We start from the raw sequence: 19,327 nt of genomic DNA on the forward strand, positions 1-19,327 counted from the left end.
GTGTTGTTTTATGTATGTCAAAACATACATTAAAGTTTTCCTTTTGGATGCAAGCAGCTCTGGCTATAAAATTTGCAGAGCCCAGTGTAAAGTGAAATTGCAGGGCCCCTTTTCCAAATATTACTAAGAATTTCAAGATGGAGGCAGCAGAGCATTAAATCAAGTGCAGAGCCCTTCAAAGAACAGAACCTTATGTGATGGTGACTGCCTGGGACACACACCCATGACACAAGGTGTCTCAACTATAGTAAATAGAAGTATTGCTGGTTCAGCAGGCTTTCTGAGCTTCTGGTTTCAAAAAAGCACTCAACTGCTTACTAGAGAATGCAAGCAAAAAAAAAAAAAAATGATACAAACATAAGGAGAATCTGTTAGAACATAATTTACTTTTCTCCCCAACTTGCTTTCAAAGCTAAATCAGCATATATGGATCTGAAGTCATTATAGTATGACAGCAAAAAAGGGCAGAAGAGTCGTTAAATTTGATAGCACTAATAAAACGACATGAAAAAAGGCAAAGAAAACAAGCTTACTTGTCATTGGTATGCAGACAATTTTTTTTTTTTTAAAGAATCTCCATAGTGTTTTCAGAGTTTTGGTTAACATCCCTGAATGAACATTTAATATATAAATTCATTTTGGTTCCACCCCATTGACATAAAAAATGATGTTTGAATCAGAAGACTAAGTATGAATGCTAAAACTAAGATAGGAATCCTCAAGCTTCTCACAGTAATAAAACAGTAGTCTTTCCTACATTTAAAAAATATGTGCACATATAAATGTATCCCTTCACCTAGCAAATAGATTTAGTGTTTACTATTACCAGGCACACTATTAGGTCCTACACTTGTGTTGCCTCTCCTTCAGCCTTGTCCTAAATATAATCAGAAAGAGAATGAGCAACATCTCTTGCTCTGTTGCATACCCCAAGTCACACCCTGGTCAGTTTGGAGGATTTTCCCTCCAAGAGGTTTGATAACACTCTTTAGTGAATTTTTATTCCAAGGTCTCTTTCCAGCTCAAAAGCTACATACTTGCTCTATGGAGCTTTTCCAATCTTCTCAAGTACAAACAGCCTTGATTCATCCATATCTTCCTGGCTGCACACACATACTCACATGACAGCACTTTTGATATCTACAGTAGTCACTTGATTTTGAGCCTGTTTCTGTCCTTAGATGATGAAGTCTGTGACAGCAAAAACAGTCTTAGGAACTGACGCATGCTTAGCACCTAGCAAGGAATGTAGCAAACATCAGGTGCAACTTGGAAGTTTCCTGAAGGAATAAATGAACTGTTCGATAAATGAAACTATCCCTCTGCTAAATATGACCAGAGGCAGTTCACTAGGAAAGGGCTGAATGAAAGGGAGAACCGTATTGCTTGGTTTCACGGACCTTAACTTGCCTACATCTGTGGTCGACTCTTCAACTTCACCACTAGGCAGTGATAATTATTAGGTTGCCTCGCCTTTCCCTCTAAACTTAGATATTCTATGGCCCTTTGGGGTGAGGTTCTCAATACCCATGTCAGGCTTGGGAGGCAAGTCAACTGCAGTCAGCTGAATGGGTGGGTAGGTGCAGACTCACTTACAGAACTGCTGTTTTTTAGGTCTTTCACACAGTCTTTGTTTACAGACCTTAGATGGCTGTGCTTTTGATAAGAAGGAAGTCAACACAGGTGGCAAAGGCTGAAGGGGAACTTGGGAAATAATTTAATCAACTTTAGAAAAAGACTGACTTTTCACATTAGGTAACATTATAACAGAGCAAGACCTTGAAATTACAGGTTTTCAGGCAAAGAGTAGCAAGGAGAATAACATATTTAATAGGGAGAATAACCACACACACACACACACACTGAATTTAAAGGTGGCATATTATTGTTTTAAAGACAAAGTTCAAATTTGTTATTTTAATGAGTAAACTTGCAAATATATCTTGGCAATTCAGTTTAAGGCCCAAATGTCCTGATTTTTATATAACGAGGTTTGAATATAGGAATTAAATTGAATTAAGCAAAGGACAGAGTAGCCCTGAAGGAATGGAAAAACTCATAAGATCTTGCACCTGAATCATACACTTTCAATTATTCTTGGCAATTTCCTTCTCTAAAATCAAACATTCATTATATTGCAGAAAGAGCATTAGAGCTCTGATAACTGCCCCTATGTAACTTAATATATACATTGTTATGAAAATGAAGTGCAAATAGCAAAAACTGAATCTGCAATTTTATCCCAATCTTCAAATATCTGACTGAAGTAATTTCATAACATTTCAAATGAATGCTATATATATTATAGGTGCCTTCTAATAATTGCTGATTGAACAATAATCTCACACTTTTGAAAGTGAAACTACATATAAGGGACTTTATTTCCCAAAAAACTTTTAAGTAGAAAAATTAAACTTTATCAATTTATTCTGAAAGTCATTAGAAATATTATATATTTTATAGTAGTAATTTCTTTCAACATTGAAGGGGATTAAACTTGTACCTGCATGAGAAAAAAAAGATAATGTGATTGCATTGTTTGCCAAGCAGAAACCTAAAATGTTTAGAGCGTGATTTCTGCTTAATGTAACAGGTTGACCCTAGATTGTAATTGGAGGCTAGTTCTGCTGGACAGTAAATAACAGATATTAATATGATTTTATTTAATTAGCTAAAACAACTCATATAGCCTATGACAGTTTTAAACAAAATAAAAATAATCAAAACTATCAAGACAGATTCTCAGCAGTTATGGGAGATGAGACCAGCCACCACTTACTGAGTATTTACTGTGGACCAGGTGCCATGCCAAACTTTACCATCAAGGCTCTTTGACTTATGATTATGATTTAACAAGTTGGCCTATGATGGGCTGTTAAAACATTGAACAAAGTATTTATTAGAATTATTGCTGAAAAAAAAACAAAGAATTATTGCTGAAAATCTATCAGTGTTCTAAGTCACTGGTTAAAACATCCAAGAAAGTATAGATATTTAATTAAGGGTTCAAAATATATTGATGTTTCATAATATCAGTTCCTGGGACATTTACATAACAGAAGGAAAAGATGCCAATCCATGAGTCATGCATTTCCCTGTATAAGACAGATTTTTGAGCTGAGCCTTTGCTATGGGGCTTTCTGCTTGCTCATTGCCTAGGACTGCTACATTTTTCCAGAAGCATCAACCCTACTAGCTTCTTTGCTTTTCTGCTTTGTTTCTGATCCACAGAATGTTTGTTGTATTTTGGAGCCCAATTTTGCCATGTTTGATTTTTCTGTTTTTTACATTTTATCTGTAATTGTTAGGCATTTGAGCAGATGAGGTGCTTTGAAATATGACCTTACAGTATCATTCTAACTGAAGTCTCAGAGCCATCACCTAAATATTTAAATGTATATTTCTTCTGGATACAGTCACAAGCATAGAGCATTTAGGTGTAAGAATAACTAAAATATGTTACTGAAGTAGTGGCTGTGTCTTACTGCCCTCTGTATATTCAGCATCAATTTCAAAATATAAGTCATTCTGTGAATAGTGGAGGTGGATAGATGGATGGATGGATAGAAGGATGGATGATGAAGTGACTAGCACTGCCATTATCAAAGAACAGTTATGAAAAAGTGTCATTAAATCATTGATATACATGTAAAGTACTAGAGTATAAAAATATATGTGGGACTCAGAAAACTTTAAGAATATATGAGTCCCCATAAATCAACCTCTTTGTATCTGAGGTGACTGAATACATACATCTGAGATAAGACAGTCTCTTACCATCTGCAACATTGAAAGTAGACTGGACCCAGGGTAAAGAGATGTACATATAAAATAATGCATATTTTATATTTTATGCATTTGTGTTCTTTTACTTACAAGCACTCAAATATTGCCTTTCAAGGTAATTAGATTCATGGTTAAATATATATAATTCGCCTATTACCTTTAAATAAGTTAATTAAAGGCAGCGTATGCACATTAGTTTTATGGGTTTGGCCTTTCCATGATAAGTTGTATCTTTTAGTATGAACAAGAAATAAATCACCTTCCAGTTTCTAAGCTCATATCTTATCCCATATAAATTCTCAAAAATATTGTTGTTTCAATGGCTTCATCCAATTTTTTGAGGAGTCTAAGTTTGCTTAAGGAACCAATAGGCTAAAACAATAAGTGTAGGTTATGATATTAAAACTTAGAGCACCCAGACATAATGAATCTGAGGAAAAATACAAAATGTAGACACAGAGCAACTAATATTAAAAATATACTATAAAATATAAGTTTAAGTCCTAGTTTAAAGAATAACTCCAACATCTGATGCTTTACTTACTATTTGTACCCTGCTACATGGTCAAATATAGTGATGATTAGACAATATGCCCCAAAGCATATCCCCAAGCTGGGATCACAGGGCTGGTGTGTGTGTGTTGGGGTGGGGGGAGGGGTGGTAACTGAAACCAGGTCTACCTAAGACCATGTGCTAGGTTCAATAACTCTGTATAGTCAGGTCCAACATAAGGTGTCTCAGAATAGAGAATAATACACCACTATCCAAGTGAGATGAGCCAAAGAAAGTTTTCAGTGAACTTGAATACATATACTGCTGAGGGTATGGGTTAAATCATCAGATGCCTACTTATAATTATTTTCTCCAAATTCTTATAAATCTTTGACATCATATTTTGACCTTATTGGAAGAAATTTTGAGTCACCTAACAGTTTTTTGCATGTAGTGACTCTACATCCACCTAAGGTACTGAGACACAGGCTTGCTTTCACTTTGTATATAATAATGCCACTGGAAATTTTAATGTAAAACTTAAGTGCTAATTAAGTGTAACACCAGCACAGGTGGTTATTTGGGGCATCTGGCGGATGTGTATTTTTGTCTTGTCCATAATGTAACATATGGTGTCACTCTCTAAATTGATTTTTAAAAGACTTCTGTGCAATGACATTCAAGACTTGCATTTATGTGATCATATCTCCTGGAATAATTAACAAATCAGAGTAAATTTCTTTGTCTCTTACTTAAAAAAATCCATCTAGTAATCTCTAGATATTCTAAATGAGCACGCAGAGATTATATCAAATTTATTCAGCTTCTCTAAATAGTACTGTGTGATTCAAAATAAAGTAATTCAGACAGCCACCTACAAAATGAGTGTGAGTTTGAAATCAAATACAAGGTCTCCCCTCTTTCTAAGGGAACAATTCAGAGAATAAAATATCTTGCCTAATAGTAATATCAAACCACTCAATGGTTGAATTTCATTGTTCTAGCTAGGCAAGAGTTCTTTGAAGTTAAAAAGATTTTTTTAAACTTTATTATGACAAAGACCTAAAATAGCAAGTCGGTAAAATATATATATAGAGAGAGAGAGTTTTTAATAATAGGGAAAAACTAAGAGACTAAATGCTAAATTTAATGCTAAGCATATCTGTAAAAAATTAATTTAAAAATTATTTTGTGTTATGTTTAAAGCTACACCATAATGTTATAATTGAAGAGAATTCTACAACCCATTAAGGAAAAGAAACTGGTAATAAATGTGTATATGAACTGAAACCACCCATAGATTATAACCAAGGGACCAAAGTTGGGGGTTCGAGAAATGGGTGATTAGGCAGACAACCAGAGATCTGGGACAGCAATGTGCAGTCCACAGCTGAGCTGCAAACCTCGTTGGCCATGATTTCTCACAGCACAGAGAAGACACAGGAACTCCAAGGTGGAGAAGGACAAACGCAAGTTCCCCCTGACTGCCAGGCCCGTGTCTGTTTTCTGTACCAGTGTCCTTCTACTGTGTTACAAACTGCCAGATGCACATGAAGTAAATGTTAACTATCTGCTAGAAGTGAAGGAAGGAGGAAGGAAAACTCAGATATGAGAGCATATGCTTCTTATAAATAAGGGGACTGGACTAAATTATTTCTTGGGTTCCTTTCCGTCCTAACAATTGATAATTCTAAGTTGTACACACACACACACACACACACACCACACACACACAATTTCCTAGATAAAAAGCATCTGAAGGCCAGGGGAAAAGATATCTCCAAGTACCCAGGAAGGAAAATTCCTGCCTGAAACATAGAGCTACCACAGGTACATCCAAATGGATTTTGATTTTAAGAAAAGACTGAGGAGAGAACTCTGGCAAGGCTGAGGTTTCACTACACTTGGACTATTCTATGTCTATAGCCGATAAAGTTCAGTAAGAAAAGTAAACTAATATTACATGTAGGTGTCATATCTTTAAATATTGCCTTGTTTGTACTAACACACGGTGATTCACCCTCCTTGTAATAATTTATGGCAATTAGAAACATTACTCTTGGCAGTTAGGAAAGAAGGTTACTTTTGACCAAATGTGACAGTATTTGTAGACAGGGCTTTTAAAGAGCTAACCAAATTTAAATAAGGCCATTCATTAGGATAGGCCCTAATCCAGTATAACAGGGGTCCTAATAAAAGCAGGGCATTTTGACCAGTTTTAAGACACAAATACCCACAAAGTGGACATCATGTAAAGACAAAGGGAGAAGACAGCCATCTACAACCCAAGGAGAGGGGCCTCAGAAGAAATCCACCCTGCTTGCATCTTGATTTCAGACTTCTAGACTCTAGAAAGATGAGAAAATAAATTTCTGATGTTTAAAACACCTATTTAGGAACTTTGCTATGGTGGACCTAGCAAACTAATACATCGCCACAAACTTCACTCTAAAATCTACTGCCTAAGTTATTTCTCCTAACATCACCACCTCAGTTTTTAAAGTAAAATATGACATTTTCATCAAAACATTAATAATATATAATATTAAGAGAACTTGTAGTTTTGGATCATTGATAAATTTAGAAGGTAGGCTATGATAAAACATGTTCTACAATCTAGAATCAACATGAACCTGTACAAAGGAAAAATCATCTCCTACCTCAAGATTTCAGTTTTAATCAAAATGGTAGTGCAGTCACAAACACATTTTATTCCTTAACAAAACAATTCTATTAGAAGAGCTTTGTATTATTTCTTTTCATCACTAATACCTGAATCTTCAAAATGTGTATATGAATAATCAATAGGAGACAAAGCTGAAAAAAGTGAGACATTGATTTTTTAAATCAGTAATTTTAAATCTTCTATCATGATTATTAAAATTATCTTCCTTTTTATCTCAATCTTAGAGGTATTTCTATACTATATTCTCTTTTCAAATACAAAGAGAAAATTTACCCAAATGGTAACTTGAATAACCTGATCACAAGCATTTGAAATATAATAAATTTCAAGATCTTATCATTTTGCATTGAAGCAACTTATAACATAGAGGACATCTTCCTTTAGAAGAAGCATATGTTAGTGTTTATCATTTTTTAAAATGGGAACAGAGTTCTAACATCACAGCAAAATGCACAGATTTAGAATAAGAACTTGTGTTGCATGTGAAGAGTAAAACAATATAACAAAACAAGGTGATATGCAACACACGAGAAAATGGGTATAAAGAGATATAAAATAAATGAATGGAAAGTTAATGAGGCAAACAATTTAAATAATTCAAGGACATAAGAGTCAATGTGTCACTTGATAATATTCAGTATATCTGCTTGTCAAAGTAAAAGTACAAATTTGCATAGAGATAGATATTTGAACAGAACAGAAATGCAACAAAGAGTTTAAAATCAAACCAATAAAAAAAGAGAAAGAAAACCCCACAAACCTGTAAAACCGTTTTAAATACAATGGTCTTTATTCAAGTCCTTACTTTTCTCCACTTTCATTTAATAAAACAAAATAGTTTGTAATTCTTTATGACTCTGTAACTTATTTAAGATTAACAAAGTAAATATTTCCTCAATATAATATATTAGCATTTTAAAATCTATAAGGAATAGATAAATTTCATGATCGGCTAAGAATAATATTAAGCTTTAGATACCTGAAAGATTTGAAAAACTATTCAGTTAAATATGAAGAGAAAACTTAATCTGAAACAAAAGGGAGCAAGGCATGCAATTTCAATAAGATGCCTAAATACTAGTAATTAGAAACAGAGGGAGGAAAAAAAAATCCTGTCATAATTGGTTCCACTAACATATTTATCTTATTTGGAATATTTACTTCACAAAATAAAAATGAACAAAGAAAGGTACCCACTGTATGTGGTCAACTTACTTTACAATGATCATATTGGAGTTGTAAGGCTGGGACATCCCCTCCAATAGGCATTTGTTTCTTAAGCTCTTCATCTTTCATATTCAGCCATTTGATCAGTTCTTCTAAAGACGTCAGCAATCTGTTCCATTTCTCAGCACTGGCCTCCAAATGAGCCCTGTTGAGAGATAACACTGACCACATTTAGACATTTGAAATGCATCTGAAAAATTATATACCCTCCTTTGACCTAATAATCTTGTATAACCAACTAATGCTCACATCTAAGAAAGAGACTGACACTTTATAAAAAGAATATATATTTCCTGTAAGAAATAGTTCTTTTGAATAAGCTAGACTAGTCAGGATGTGTTTGCAATATTTGTCAAAAGTTAAAACATACACTTCCATGCCACAAAGGCATCTGTGAGGCTTTCAAGAAGAATGCCCATGATATAATGCAAAATTAAGCAAGTTTCAATAGTTTATGTATAGTGTATATACACATTCAAATGTAACTTTTTTCATTTCTTCTATCTATATACAAAGGGAGGGATACAAGAAATTTTATGTATATAAAATGTTTAGAAAGACACATACCAGATGTAGTTACCACGGAGAGCAAAATAACCACCTAATTCTTATATATTTTGGTACTGAGTATATGCAACAGGCTTATGTGATTTTTCTTTCCAAAAAAGCTAATTTTCAGAGGGATTACTAATGTCTTAATTTCTCTCATAGTGAAATAAACTACTGAAAGCAGAATATCACCAATATTTATCTCAGAATATCGAAAAACAATAAGATATTACTTGGACAGAACACTATTTGGTTTATGGATGACTGATGTCCAGTGATATACGTCCACTGTGAAAAGAAAATAATTGATCAGAAACCATTGATTGCAGTATTTATACTCTGAATCAAAGATAAGGTCTTTGTTTCAGTAAAAATTTGTGTTCTTAACACAAAGTACCTTCAGATTCTTAAATTGTGAACTTATAATTAGGGAACTTTATTTAGGAAATACATTTTTATGTGATGAATATTTAAATAAGATAAAAGTCTTTGAAAATAGAAGTGTAAACAAAAGACAAATTTGCTAGTTGCTCCTGTTAGAACCTTGGAGAAAGTCCAGCTATACAGCCTCAAGCCCACACCACATGGGTTTAAAAGGATGAATCAGTCAAAAGCAATTCAAAAGACTCAAGGAATCAGTGTTGCCTCATTCTTGCAGCAGACAGACCATGAACGTGGACTTACAAGCTAAACTGCATGAAATGGAATTACCTTGACTGTCCATGACCTTTCAGAAAGACAGAGGCAAGGCTAATGGAGACAGACATAAGCCTTGTTACATAACAGCTTCCAAAGACTAAAGATTTACAATAGATAAAGATGACTCATTTGGGGGCAAACCCAGGTACATGAAACCTCTGTTCACCAGGCTTCACATCCTTTCATGCACAACTTTTACCATAACACTGGCTTATGGTCCACACTTCCACAAAACTGCTGCTTTACTGAAAAGTATGAAACGAATCAACCCAGCACAACAGTAGACTGAGATTCCTTTGTGAATCTTCCCTTTTGGGAGAGGAAATCTGAACCTTTGTCTCAAAGCTAATAATAGCTTGCTCTAGAAAAAAGCAAATCACATTAGGTGATCTCAGCAGTGGATACTCAACAACATCATAAGTCTTGTTTAAAAGTTCATAATGTTTTCAGAAGAACTACGGATCTCTGATTTCTAGTTCATCTCTAATTCCTAACACAATGGCCACAGTCTAGCACCCAATATTCTTGGCTAAAAGAAAAAAAAAGGTAGTTCTGCATATCTCTAAACTACCAATAACTGCATTCAGTCAAACACAAAAGACCAACCGTCCTGCAATCTATTTATAGTTCCATTGTCAGCTGGTTAATATAAAACAAACTCTTCAAACAACAAAATTCTATGTCTTATAAAACCAAGATATGAAGTATTTTTAAAAAAATTATAAATACAGAAAGAACTTTGACATATCTTATAATTTAAAATTTTATCTTATTCTCTTGTATTTAAAGTCTTTTCTGTTCATTCTACGGGTGCTAAGATTGACCTCACATTACAAACTTGCACTGTAATAAGATCCCAGTTCTGTTCTGTGGGCCAATTTTTCTGTGTTCACATTGATTAATTTCAAGCCAAATATGTAATTACCTATCCCTGATAAATAATAATTTTATCTGGCACAGAACAGAACTAAATAATTTCAATTACGAAAGTGAAAGTCACTCAGTCATGTCCAACTCTTTGCAACCCCATGAACTATAAAGTCCATGGAATTCTCTAGACCAGAATACTGGAGTGGGTAGCCTTTCCATTCTCCAGGAGATCTTCCCCACCCAGGGATCGAACCCAGGTGTCCCACATTGCAGGTGGATTCTTTACCAGCTGAGCTACAAGGTAAGCCCAAGAACCCTGGAGTGGGTAGCCTATCCCTTCTCCAGCAAATCTCCCCAACCCAAGAATCAAACTAGGGTCTCCTGCATTGCAGGAAGATTCTTTAGCAAATGAGCTATCAGGGAAGATATTAACTGAAAATTCTCTCTGCCAGTTACAAAGCATTTTGTCAAGTATATTTGCCAGTTGGTGCAATTTCTTTCCAATATTTTTAAATCCAGCTAAATAAATAACAGATAAATAACAGCTAGAAATCAGAAGTCCTTAGTCAATCAATAAATGCTTGAGTGTTTTGAGTGTCTTTGTGTGCAAAACACTTATGCACATACCCTGACCTCTTATTTTAGATTATTTGATCCTGCATCTTCAATGTCTACAGTTTAACGCTTTAATCAATAACCAAACCAGACATTACATCCCTTTGAAACCCAGTTACATACTCATTGTATTGAAGAGCATGCAAAAGTCTTTTCCACTGCAATTAACTTTCTGACTGCACAGGCATAATGAAATTGATCATTGAAATCTATGGCATACAGGACCTGAACAACTCTTTATAAAGATGGAGGAAATACATTTTTAAGAGAGATACTGAAGTAACTTTGAAATAAAGATAACATTTGTGTATGTGCCTCTCAGACTCTTTCCTTTTCCATAATAAAAAACAAGCTGATCTGACAGAATCTTTGCCTGGAAAATCTGTTCTGGTTATTCTCTGATAGATTATAAATATGTGTTTAGTGGATTACTACCATATGTCCAAATAAATGTATGCTTCTGTAGTAGCCTTCAGTGTCCTAGTTTCAATTTAATTCTTTCATCTTTCAAGATGAAAGCCTTTTCTTGGGCACTGGGTTGAATGGTTTACAAAAAGAAACCTTACATTTGTGTTTGGTGTAGTTGTACTTCTATAATTTTACTTTAAACATTCTGAAGTTTGTATTTTCCCAAGACTACAGATAACCAGTCATCAATCATGCTTTCAGAATCATCACTTAAAACATTTCTTTATCCCACACATATCTGCGGGCACTCACATTTTGGATAATAGACTTATTACACCCTCACCTGCTTCAGTTCATTCTTTGGGTACCTAACATGTGCAAAGCAACAGATACTTTCATTGTGCTATTAACTCAGAGTGATGTCTACTACAGAAAATGCTTTGCAAAAGTTACTTCTTCTAGGTTGAATCACTTATTTTACAACTCCGTAAACAATTTTAAGTGATCAGTTATTTTTGAAACTATAACATGAAAACATTTTAGAAGGTAAATAATCATTAAAAAAGGTACCTCACCGATGCATGAGACAAGTGCTCGGGCCTGGTGCACTGGGAGGACACAGAGGAGGCGGGTGGAGAGGGAGGTGGGAGGGGGGATCGGGATGGGGGATACGTGTAACTCTATGGCTGATTCGTGTCAATGTATGTCAAAACCCACTGAAATGTTGTGAAGTAATTGGCCTCCAACTAATAAAATAAAATTTAAAGAAAAAAAAAAAAAGGTACCTCGCCATTTAAATATAGCAGAAAAGGAACTATGGACAAAACTATGTATTAATACATATTCTAAACCCAAAAAGCTATTTATTATGTTTCTCAAAGAAGTATTTATTCCTTTTCCCAACATACAGATACAAAAAAAAGAAAAAAATAAACAGTATAAGAGTGATATCTATTAAAATAAAATACAGTTTTCCATTTTTTTCAATAAAAGCAAACATCTATGGAGCACTTGCTCTGATATCAGCACTACACTGTTTGAGAAATATAAAGTTCTAGGGTCAAGTTAGGAGAAAGAGAAGTAAACCAAATATACTCTGAGATAGGAACCCTAAGAACTCTCTGCAGCAACAGCTCAGAGAAGGAAGAAATTTGCTCAAGAAGCCGTGGTGAGAATTTGGAATATTCATACTTAATTCCAAGCCCTTTATACTATGTTGCTTTCATCACGGAGAACACTCAAGAGGGCAGATAGAAACTACCCAGATATATATGTAGACAAGGAAAGATACATTTGGAAAGCAGTAGGTCTGCCAAATAATTTGATGATTCAGATTAAGTGGAGTAAAGATATACTATCCCTTATTGTGTAAAGAAGGAATCGTGCTCATGTTTGTGCTCACTTGCTCAGTTCCGTTCGACTCTTTGCAACCCTATGGACTGTACCCACCAGGCTCCTCTGTCCATGGGATTCCCCAGGCAAGAATCCTGGAGTGGGTTGTCATTTCCTACTTCAAGGGATCTTCCAAACCCAGGAATCGAACCCATGTATCTCATGTCTCCTGCACTAGCAAGCAGATTCTTTACCACTGGTCACCAGGGAAGGCACAAAATTAAATATCCACTTTGGCATTCTTACTACACATAAACTTTTATTTCGTGGTAAAACCCACAGATTATAAGTTGAGTTATAATGAAAAAAAAAAAAAAAAAACCCCTTCATTAGTGCAAAAATCACCAGTAACATTAAATGTGAGTTATTCCTGCTCCCAGAAAAGGGATTAAGACTGACTATGAGAAAAAAGTGGCGTTCTCAGAACTCAGACTGTTCTGAAAAGAACACCAGAGCTGTGCATCCAACATTGTAGCCACCAGCAACATGTGGCTATTTCAGTTTAAAGTTTAAGGGGGACTTCCTTGGTGATCCAGTGGCTAAGACTCTGAGCTCCCAGCACAGGGGGCCCAGGCTCGATCCCTGATTAGAGAACTAGATCCCATATGCTGCAACTAAGAGTTCTCATGCTGCAACTAAAGATCCTGCATGCTGCCACTAAGAAAAGAAAGAAAGAAAAGGAAAAAAAATTCCATGTGCCACAATTAAGACCCAGTGCTGTCAAGGAGTCAAATAAGTATTAAATCTTAAGGTAACTAAAATAAATAAAATGGGGAATTCAGTTCACCAGTTGCACTTGCCACATTTCAGCTGCTCAACTTTCCACACACGGCTGATGGCTACTGTAGAGAACATGTCCATCACTGCAGAAAGTTCTACAGAAAAGCACTCAGCCAGAGGGAAAAATAAATAAAGCTGCAGCATCTTCTTCTATGAGATTTGAGAGAAGAAAATTTTAGTAGTTTTACAACATGGCTAGCAAAACCAACTAGCTTAAGTTAAAAGTGGTGTCAATGACATTGCAAAAGTGTGGTAACATCAGATGTAATGATGATGTTAAAGGTTAATCTTCTCTAAGGGCTTTAAAAAAGGTGCTCTGAATCTTTAGGAGGCTCATAAAAGGAAGGGAAGATAGAATTTTATCTTTCAACTCTGTTTTCATTAGATTTGACAATTTCACTGGCCTTGGAAACCATATGTTAATAAGGATCCATATTAAACATCATTAAGCTGATAAGTGAGGATTTAATTAACGTAATTCTAAATGACACAAATATAACATAAAAGTTTAAGCTGTGGCATTCACATTACTGAATTTATTAGTAATTTCCAATTCACATTTTTTCCAGGAGGTAAAATATTGAATACACGGTCAAAGTTCTCAACCACCTATCTTCTAGCTCAAGTTTCAAGTTACTAGATAATTTTATATCCATCTAAGTGGAATATATATTTGTAACCATTGTTTTTTGGTTGCAAAAGAATAGTTGGCAAATTAGATGTCACTATTTTAAAGGTGTAGTTGAAGTTACCTGCAAAGACTTGAAAATAATATTTAAGATATTAACCCAAGGCGTTGAGCCACACATAATTCCATAGTTCTAATGACCACATCGTGGTAAATATCAAGCATTTCTTATAGGCATGTGGAATGTTCAATAAATATTGACCGTCATGATCTTTGACAGATATTCTCTCTTCTAAAAATGATGATAAATTGCAGCAAATACTTTCTGCCATGACAATATTGACTTCAGCACAATTACAGCACAATTTGAAAAAAGAATGTACAGAAAGGACATCTATCTGATAGCCTTATTTTCAGAAAAGAATGAGGCAAGGCTGCACATCACAAAGGAGATTTGGAGAGGTTTTGGGAGCTAAGGAGGAATCAAAATCTTCAAAAGTTAGAGATAGTGGTAAATATGATAGAAAATCATTCAGAATCACAATACCAATTCTAAGTAGAAACTGTCCAATTATAGTTGAAGAAATTTTGACTGATTTTCACTTTCCACTGCAACACTAGGGAGTCCAGAATTTAGATCAGGGGATAGGGAAGGTGTAGTCGACAGAGCAGCAGAGGCTGGAAAAGCAGACAGGAAGTTCAAGGAGGACAGTAATTTCAAAGTCCTGACATTACTGAAATGGCTTATCATGAAATCCAAGATCAGTAGAAGGGGCTGATGAAGTCTGAAAAGAGGAAAGATTTTAGCAACTAAAGATAAGGAGAAAGATGGACAAGTTGGGGAAGAAGAAGGAAAAATAAAAAGAAAGCTAGGAATTCCACAGTTGAAAATATTGAAAAATTGAAAGTATTTTTAAACAATCTAGATTAAGTATTGTAGATTCACTATATATACATATTAAAATGATAAAGTTGGAGGACAGTATATGGTAGGATGGTCCTGGTATATAAGAAGCTAATGGAGGAAGGTCCCCTTCATAAAATTCATAACTTTCATGTGAAAGACATTCGTTTTACTGATGATGTTCTAAACAAATCCTGACTTGCTACAACAGAGGGTTCTTCTGCAACTAACATGGTAAAATCAATGGCACTCAGATGCTCACGGCCTGATGGGATGTAATAAAATAAAATCTTTGATTTGAAAACAATTTGACCTTGCTCTCTTAAGACTGATCATCCTAGGGATGCCAAGATAACATGGGCTGTTAACTGAATCCCAGGCATGGCCAGATCTATGGGGCTTAGAAACAAAATGGGAATAAAAGCATTTATGGATAAAGTACAAAGCAGCAGAAGTCAAAATATAGCAAGTTATCAAGAGAGATATCAACACCAAGGATGATAGTTGAAGAAAGGATGGAGAATAAAAAGGAAGTCAGAAGCTCAAATCAATGAGTGAAATAGAAGAGTGCCCTCCAGATCAGGAAGAAGCAGGAATAAGACAGTGAGAGGGTAGAATAATGGAAGTACTGATTTCTAAGGACAAGTTGTTGAGAGGTGCAAAAGCAATGCTTAAGAAACCAATGAGGCTGCCAACCTTCTCTCTCAGTCCTGGGCAGCAGGGCTCTTGTTCAGCCAGTGTCTGCTGGCACCATATTGAGAGTTTAATGACTGGTATTGTAATTGTTTGCTGTCCACAGTAGTTGTTATATATTAGATTCTTCTTGTTGACTGCCGGTAAGGAAATGGGAAAACTGAACTCTATTAGAGTGTTTTAAGTAAAGCAGGCAATTAAGAGGACAACGCTCAACTTTGGAGGAAAGTGATGAGAGAGTTAACAGAAATATAGAGGAAAATTTATTCACAACAGAGGCCAGTGCAAGGGTAGATGATACTTTAAAAGGAATGAGAATCAAGAACACAGAACAAATTCATAGCACACTCAGCACACATTATCTTCAGTAAGGACTGAAGCAGGCAGTTGGTTGGGGGTGTTGTAGATTACTCTACACTTTTGTTAATGACTTTGTTAATGACAGACTTCCCTGGTGGCTCAGATGGTAAAGCATCTGCCTACAATGCAGGAGACCTGGGTTCAATCCCTGGGTCAGGAAGATCTCCTGGAGAAGGAAATGGCAACCCACTCCAGTATGAGAACACCTCCCTGCCCCAACTCTTTAGGAAGGGTTTTTCTCACTAACTAAGCACACGCCTGGATGCTTCTCCATCCCTGTAGAGGAGGGAGAGTGAGGAATCTGATTTGTAGATTTGGGGAATAACCAGATACACTTAGGTCAGCCCAATCTTCCCTTTTGAGAACAAACCTGCAGAGATTGAGTTCTTTTCTATCCTTCCATGGAGGGTTTCCCACACGGGAGACCATACTGTTCAGTAACTGCTGGTGATCCTGCCTGCTTCTGGAGCTCAGTTACCAGTTTCATTTAGCTCTCACTCTAAGCTACCTCTTGTATAGCCTGGCTTCTGTCAATAATTAATATGACACTGCTGTTCTCACTTGTTCTTACTTTTGTTTACTTTTTCTTCTGAAAGCAGCCAGTAGAGAAGGATGTTAGTTCTCAGAAACTCCTAATATTAGTGACTGAGAAAAAAGATGAGGTAGGGAGAATTTCTATGTTCTTTTGAACTAATTAGTTCCAAACATAATGGTAATCAATGAGAATAACAATAATGAAAAAAAGTAAATGAAAGTCTTAATCACTCAATCATGTTCAACTCATTATGACCCCATAGACTGTAGCCCGCCAGGCTCCTCTGATCATGGGATTTTCCAGACAAGAACACTGGAGTGGGTAGTCATTCCCTTCTCCAGGGGATCTTCCAGACCCAGAGCTGAAACCCGGGTCTCCTGAATTGCAGGCAGACTCTTTACTATCTGAGCTACCCAGGGAATAGTTAACAATTATTCAGTGCTCACCATGTGTTTTAGGCACTTTATAAAGGCTAATTAAATCAATTATTCATGATGACTCTATAATGAAGTTATTCTTCATATCCTTATTTTGCTCATGAGGAAATACATATTGGGTTACTAACCTCCTCCACAGTGTCACAGCTGCCAAAGACAAAACCAGTGTTTAAATTTAGGTGGTCTAGCTCCAGAGTATTAAAGCATCCTATACTTCTCTCTGAGGTGCGCTTCCTATATGAGGGCCCATTACTAAGAATAATGAACCATTCTATCTTGTTTTAATTGAGATATAATTGACATATAACATTAGTGTCAGATGTACAACATAATGATTCAATATTTTTATTGATTACATGCCATAGTCATGATAAAATACTGACTATACTTCCTGTTTTGTACATTATATCCTTGAAACTTATCTATTATATACCTTAATTCTCTTTACTATCTTTAATATCATAATTCTCTTTATCCCCAACTTTGCTCTGATAATCACCAGTTTGTTCTCAGTAGTGAGTCTGTTTCTATTTTGTTATATTTATCCAATTGTTTAATTTTTTAGATTCCACATGTAAGTGAAAACATACAGTATTTGTCAGTGTATGTCTTTGCCTTATTTATGTAAGGATGGCATCACCGATTCGATGGACATGAGTTTGAGTAAACTCCGGGAGTTGGTGATGGACAGGGAGGCATCACTGACTCGATGGACATGAGTTTGAGTAAACTCCGGGAGTTGGTGATGGACAGGGAGGTCTGGCGTGCTGCGATTCATTGGGTCGCAAAGAGTTGGACACAACTGAGCGACTGAACTGAACTGAACCGAATACTTTTCTGGTCATATATATATATATATATATACATATATATATATATATATATGGTGTTGATGGTTTAGTTGCTAAGTCATGTCTGACTCTTGCAACCCCACGGACTATAGCCTGCCAGGCTCCTCTGTCCATGAGATTCTCCAAGCAACCATACTGGAGCAGGTTACCATTTCCTTCTCCAGGGGATCTTCCCAACCCAGGGATCAAACCTGGGTCTCCTCATGGCAGACAGATTCTTTACCAACTGAGCTACGAGGGAAGATATATATATATATATATATATATATGTTATATATGTCAGGTCATATACATGCATATTCCACAATATGTGTGTGCATAGTGGCTCAGTGGTAAAGAATTCACCTGCAATGCAGGAGCCACAGAAGACATGGGTTCAGTCCCTGGGTTGGGAAGATCCCCTGGAGGAGGGCGTGATAACTCCCTCCAATATTCTTGCCTGGAGAATCCCCATGGACAGAGGAGCTTGATGGGCTACAGTCCATAGGGTTGCAAAGAGTCGGGCATGATTGAAGTGATTTAGCATGCGTATACACACACACACACACAAACACACACACACACAGTGGAATATTACTCAGCCCTAATAAAGAATGAAATGTTACCACTTGTGACAACACAGATGGACCTTCCCAGATGGCGCTACTGGTCAATCTGCCTGACAATGAAGGAGAAGCAAGAGATGTGGGTTTGATCTTGGGTCGGGAAGATCCCCCTGGAGTAGGAAATGACACGACACCCCATGCTAGTATTCTTGCCTGGAAAATTCCATAGATAAAGGAGCCTGATGGGCTACAGTCCTTTAGCTATTCTTTATAGGGCTGCAAAGAGTCAGAAACAACTGAGCAACTGAGCACACGCACACATACACAATTATATGAATATTTATAAAAATATTCTTTTATATGTGTATACATACACATATATATAATCTTCTTTATGCATTTAACAGTTGATGAACATGTAAGCTGTTTCCTATATCATGGCTATTGTAAAAAAATGCTCCTATGAACACTGGAATGCATGTATCTTTTTGAAGTGGTGTGTTCACTTTCTTTGGCTCTATACCTAAAGTGACTGTAATCAAAATAGTATGGCACTGTCACAAAAACAAAAACATATATCAGTGGGACATAATAGCCAGAAATAAGCCCGTGCACAAAAGGTCAATTAATCTATAACAAAAGGTGAGACTGTACAGTGCGGAAAAGACAGTCTCTTCAATAAGTAGTGTTGGGAAAACTGGACACTACCCAGGAAAAATGAAACTAGACCACTTCCTCACATAGTATCTAAAAACAAACTCAAAATGGATTAAAGATTTAAAGGTAAGACCTGAAACCATAAAACTTCTAGAAGAAAACATCTATGCAATATATTCTTTGTTGGTCTTAGCAATATTTTTTGTGGGTGA

General features: G+C 35.9%; 1 protein-coding gene across 8 annotated transcripts in view; it reads right to left on the reverse strand.

Annotated features, from left to right (window-relative positions):
- Positions 1 to 19,327, reverse strand: part of UTRN (utrophin) — a 538,989-nt gene that overhangs the window by 136,021 nt on the left and 383,641 nt on the right. For all 8 annotated transcript variants that reach the window (XM_065931202.1, XM_065931205.1, XM_065931203.1 and 5 more), the window contains one exon: positions 8,181 to 8,337. In XM_065931202.1, coding sequence (XP_065787274.1) covers positions 8,181 to 8,337 — 157 coding nt within the window. The remainder of the gene's footprint in view (positions 1 to 8,180; positions 8,338 to 19,327) is intronic.

This window comes from Muntiacus reevesi, chromosome 3, assembly GCF_963930625.1.
Source record: "Muntiacus reevesi chromosome 3, mMunRee1.1, whole genome shotgun sequence".
In the NCBI taxonomy this organism is placed as follows: domain Eukaryota; kingdom Metazoa; phylum Chordata; class Mammalia; order Artiodactyla; family Cervidae; genus Muntiacus; species Muntiacus reevesi.